We start from the raw sequence: 5,684 nt of genomic DNA on the forward strand, positions 1-5,684 counted from the left end.
CATTCCTAATATTGAATTGCACCCCCTTTTGCCCTAAGAACAGTCTCAATTCATCAGGGCATAGACTCTACAAGTTTTCGAAAGCGTTCCATAGGGATGATGGGCCATGTTGACTCCAATGCTTCCCGCAGTTGTGTCAAGTTGGCTGGATGTCCTTTGTGTGGTGGACCATTCTTGAAACATACAGTGAACTGTTGAGTGTCAAAAACACAGCACCATTGTAGTTCTTGACACACTCTAACCAGTGCGCCTGGCACCTATTACCATACCCTGATCAAAGGCACTTAAATCTTTTGTCTTGGCCATTCACCCTCTGAATGGCACACACATAATCCATGTCTCAAGGATGAAAAATCCTTATTTAACCCCCTTCATCAACACTCATTGAAATGGATTAAACAAGTGACATCAACAAGGGATCCTAGCTTTCCCCTGGATTCACCTGGTCAGTCTATGTCATGGAAAGAGAAGGTGTRCTAATGTTTTGTCCACTCAGTGTATGTCCTATTAGGCCTAGTTAAGTAATAGTTCACTGAATGTCCAAAATCTAAAATCAATGAGTATGCCTCTTTTGATTGAATGATTTGAATCTCATTCACACCCTTCTGCTCATGCACAATTACCCTAAAGACGAGGTATATGTCGATTAGACTAATATCTTAAAGCAACATGAAATCCTACATCAAGTCCCCATCTTCATACAGCCTAGATAGGCATGGGACTCATGCATTTGCATTGTCAATGATATGAAGGTTCAACAGGAGAACAATGATAAATATAATGACCATGAAATCATGCTGGGTAGATTCTCTTCAATTAAAGGTCTCTATGATGTGGGAACTGTGGGGAAATCCACTCATAGAGCATGCAATTGACATATAGGATTATGACATATGATGTGCATGTAAAGGTTATAGGTTACTGCAGGATGTAGTATCAGCTATGAAATGCAATGAGATGCTCCAATATGATTTTTGTTAAGTACCAATGGAAATATTTGAAACTAGTCAGTGATAAGATATGGAATGAAATTCTATACATATATTTATCTTTTATTTATATTTCATTTCTGGGAGGATATCTTGTACACCAAATATCCCATTGGCAGTTAAGCGCATTCAATGTGTTGAGAAGCCAGAAACAGTCACTTGGTTTAACAAACACAAATACAAAATAAGGATAAACCATAAGATAATGAACCGCATGTATATAACATACAAAAGAATCCCATGCCTACACAGTAGGTAACTACAACATTCCAACTTGAAGTCGTGGATATTTACATTTAGAGTTACAAAAATATAGTTTATAATTTCTCTCTTTTGCTTCCATTCTAAAGAAATGAAGCAGTGTCCTCATATCATCACGCCCTTTTCTGTACTTCTTCAGAGTCTGAGCACGACTTACATTCTGTAACAAAAATATCCCTTCAACCCTTAAGGCGAGACACAACGCATCTTCTCTCGCACGCAGACGTGTCAAAATATCAGCAAGGCTTCACAAAAAGGCACCAAAAACAGGAACGGTGGTTTTGTTTTTAGATTTTTTTACGTGAAGTTTTTTTGTCCACATAACAGACTGATATGTCACATGATGTGAGCAAGAGAAAGATAGTACCAGTGGATGATATTTACAAAACAATAGAAACTAACATCACTCTTAACACATGCTGGAATACTTAAGTGCTTATTTCGTCATCAAACAAAGTCAAAAACGTATCACATCATCGTCATCACTACAGAGAAAGTATTAGAAAAGAAAATATGGCCCTGCTCACTTCAAATAATACAATGCAATTATGCAAAAATGTTTTCACATCAGTGGTACCAAATAATAGAAAAAAATAACAAAACATGGCACAAGTACAATATACATATAACGTCTCTTAGTGCCTTAGTTACAGGACGACTGAATGTTCAGTCTGTCTGTCTGTCTCTTAGTGCCTTAGTACCAGGACGACTGGCAATGTTCAGTTTGTCTGTCTCTTAGTGCCTTAGTTACAGGACGACTGAATGTTCAGTCCATCTGTCTGTCTCTTAGTGCCTTAGTACCAGGACGACTGGCAATGTTCAGTTTGTCTGTCTGTCTCTATGTTTTCATTCATAAGAACGACCAACCTGTCTTTACCTGTTTCAACTATGGCTCGAGAAAGTCTCGTATGCCTCGTTTTAAGCCCTGCATGTGCTTTACCAACTGAGAGGAGAAAATCCTTTTTCGTGTTCTATATTGTCTTTGCCCGGTCCTTGACCTGTGTTTTAATCTCTTCTTCAGGTGAATCTGAGGATTCACTGAACAGAGCTTGCAGAGGGAGCAGGCCGAAAAGTGCTTTTCAGAAAGGGAATATGTCTTTTGATGCTGATTTCTCCCCTCAAAGAGACTGTATGGGGTGGTGGGGAGGAGGAAAGAATAGAAATTATATTTTCTCTTGCTTAGCAGATCTCGATTGTCCTTGGGGAGAGTGTGGACTGCATGTCTGACAGCGGGGTGGGAACCGGAGAGGAGTAGATGGAGGAGGGGAAAGAGGAGGCCATGGAGGACTGAAAGGTACTGGACATGGACATGGAGACAGAGGGGTAAGTGGTGGCGATGGAGGGAGAGGGGTACGAGGTGTGGATGGGAGAGGAGTAGCAGGATGTGACTGGGGAGGGGTAGGAGGAGACCGGGGAGGGGTAGGAGGTGATGGGAGAAGGGTAGCTAGAGACAGGGGAGGGGGCTGATACTGAAGCTGCTGCTACAGCCACCGCCCCAGCCATCCCACCTTTCTCCGCCTTCTTGTCCTTCTGCCTCAGGTGGATCTTGGTGTGCCTCTTCCTCTCGTCGCTGCGGGCAAACTTGCGTCCACAGATCTCGCAGGCGAAGGGCTTCTCACCGGTGTGCGTGCGTATGTGCGTGGTCAGGTGGTCACTGCGGCTGAAGTTGCGCATGCAGATACGGCACTGGAAGGGCTTCTGGCCTGTGTGGATGCGGATGTGGCGTGTCAACTCGTCTGAGCGGGAGAAACGGCGGTCACACGTCTCCACGGGGCAGGCATACGGCCTCTCGTGGGGCGGCGTCTTGCTGGGACGATTGGGGTACTTGCGCATGCGGCTGGGCTTGATCAGCTGGGACTGGTAGACACTCTTCAGGTCTTGGGAGCCCGTCTGGGTGGCGAAGGCTTTAATGGTGGACAGGGGGGTGAGGGAGGGCTGGCTTGACCCGTTCTGGAAGGGCTTCTGGTCAGGTAGCAGGCTAATCTCCCCCTGCTGCTGGGGGAAMAGGTAGTCAGGGATCATGGGCACAGGGAAGCTGGTGCCACACATCTTCCCATTGGGGTAGGCTGGAGGGTTGTACTGGAGCGACCCTCCGGCTGGGCTGGGGAAGCCCTGGCCCTGGTCGGAGAAGATGTCAGGGCTGGCGCTGGAGTAGGTAGGAGCAGCTGAATAGATGGGGTTATTCTCACTGTGGTGGACAGAGCAGCTCAGACTGGAGCTCTGAGAGGAAATGGTGACGGAGGAGATAGAGGACGGGGACGAGGAAGAGGTGCCAGTCTGAGAGACGGAAGAGGGCGGGGCGGAGGTGGAGGGGGTGTTGATCCCCACCAGCCCGCTGACCAGGCTGAAAAGGGGCTCGGCCCACAGGCTGTTGCTGCAGTTGGTGGCAGGCTCCAGGGTGAAGCGGCCAGTGTAAGAGATAGGAGGCAGCCGCTGGCTGGAGTAGCTCTGCTCTCCCATCGACTTCTCACAGTTCATGGAGATATCAGGTAACGTATCTGCAGAGAGAGAGAGCGAGAGAGAGGGGACATTAATCAACCTGTAATATGCTGGAGGGAGAGAGAGAGGAGGAGGGAATCGGGAAGGGGGGAGGCAGAGGGGAATCCTGACAGAGATGTGGACAGGGTTGCCCCTTTCCTCTCTAACAGCAGCAGGTTCCTACGCAGAGCAGGAGAACCTCCCTCCCTCCCAGCAACCCCAGCTCTTTCCCACCCCTAAACTCCCACACCAGCCATTTCCTCCACTAACCAAAAGATAGATGAGAGCTGTCGTGCAAGTCAGGCCAAGTCATCTGCATGCATGCATTTAAATATATATATAAATATTTCTGTTACGCATTCGCACAAGCACACACATGCATGCATGTAGGCACACACACACACCAAGCTCTTGAAGTCAGCCACAAGGCCAAAGGCAATTGATTACTGAAACTGCAGTTCAGCTGGTTTTAAGAATGCAATTAAAATTGAGCTCTAGACGTTCTAAATGGTATGCAATGAGTGAACCACGCTCAAGTCCAAATACCATTCAATAGTGATGAAGAGCTACCATTTAATTTATACAATTCTACATTTCAGAGTTTTGTATTTCCAATCAATATAAATTAAACTTCATTATTACAATGAATTTCTTTATTTTTAAAAACTCCATATCAAACCATCATGAGAATTATACATATCTCATTCAAAGAACATATCCATCATATTTAGAGTCTTCTCTCTAAGTTGAATTTGAATTAAGATTCATCAGGTGAACATAAATACTGATTTAAGTTCTGCAACAACTGTTTCATGCCATGCATTCTGCTACTGCACACAGCAAAGCAGCAGCTGTCTATCATACATTACAGTAAAGTAATTCCACCCAGCAATATAACAAGGAGATAATCTTACCTCCAGCAAGGTGGTCATATTGCTCTCCTTGCTCCCCCGATCCGAAGCCTGCTCCCTCGGGCGCTGATGCAGAGAGGAAGGGAGTCCCAGCGGTGCTCAGCATCATCATCTCCTCCAGCTTGGGGTAGTTATCCATGGGAGAGTGGGGGAAGCTGAGGGGGTCTGAGATCTGCAGGGCTGGAAGGAGCATCTCTGTCTTGGTTGCAGCCATTCTCCAGAGAAGTGGACCTGTAGGGGCCTGAGGCTGTGCTGGAGGCTGAAAATGAGTGCAGCGAAGCTGGGCAGAGTGGAGTCACCAGTCCACCTCAGAGAGCAGGGTCAGACTGCTACTGCTGCTGAGGATGAGGATATATTCTCTTCTGTTTCTTTCACTCTTTCTTCTGGTTCTTCAAAAGTCTTCTTGTATTTTTCTTCCTTTTGTCCAAGATGAGTAAAATCCACTTTTTTATTTTCTATCAGAAAATATTATTCAGATCAGATCAGACCCTTTTACTCATTCCCTAAAACAGATGATAATAATCATTCATATATGTTGGGTTTTTTCACTGGTTGAATCCAACTAGGGTGCTGCCCTTTTGGATAATGTGTTGTTGTTGTTGTTTTGAATTCACTTCTACTTTCTCTGTCAAATGTTTTCGGTTAGGGAGATAGCGCAGTATGTGTGTGAGTATGTCTATCCTGCTCTTACGTTAACTGTTCTGGGCACTGAGGGCTCTCTTTCCTGCGCAGAGAATTCCGACTCCTTTATATACCCTCTCACCATGTCGTAGATGTCCATATATGGAGTGGAGGAAGCCCATATTTAGGCACTGCAGCGGAGGACACATGACATTAGCCTGGGGGAAAAGCAGAGAGGAGAGACTTTATATTGAGCCAGTGCAATAAATCGCGGGAAGACACCAGCTCTTCCTCAGCCCTGAATCGATGCATCTTCATATGAGAATCCCTGCAAGAGAAGAGGCATAATTCTTGCTCTCTCCCCAATGGCCCGTAGTTTAGATTCGGATTTCCCATCTGTGCAGCAGGCTGCGCGCTTTCCGGA

The 5,684-nt window shown here is 45.8% G+C and overlaps 1 protein-coding gene across 1 annotated transcript; it reads right to left on the minus strand.

Annotated features, from left to right (window-relative positions):
* Positions 1 to 1,881: 1,881 nt before the first annotated feature.
* Positions 1,882 to 5,356, minus strand: egr1 (early growth response 1). The gene is made up of 2 exons (XM_024140455.2): positions 4,643 to 5,356; positions 1,882 to 3,748 (listed from the first exon to the last, which is right to left on the minus strand). The coding sequence occupies exons 1-2, from the start codon at positions 4,851 to 4,853 to the stop codon at positions 2,430 to 2,432; spliced, it is 1,530 nt and encodes a 509-aa protein (XP_023996223.1). The 5' UTR covers positions 4,854 to 5,356; the 3' UTR covers positions 1,882 to 2,429.
* Positions 5,357 to 5,684: the final 328 nt, after the last annotated feature.

The sequence above is a fragment of the Salvelinus sp. IW2-2015 genome, unplaced genomic scaffold (assembly GCF_002910315.2).
Source record: "Salvelinus sp. IW2-2015 unplaced genomic scaffold, ASM291031v2 Un_scaffold2146, whole genome shotgun sequence".
Lineage (NCBI taxonomy): Eukaryota > Metazoa > Chordata > Actinopteri > Salmoniformes > Salmonidae > Salvelinus > Salvelinus sp. IW2-2015.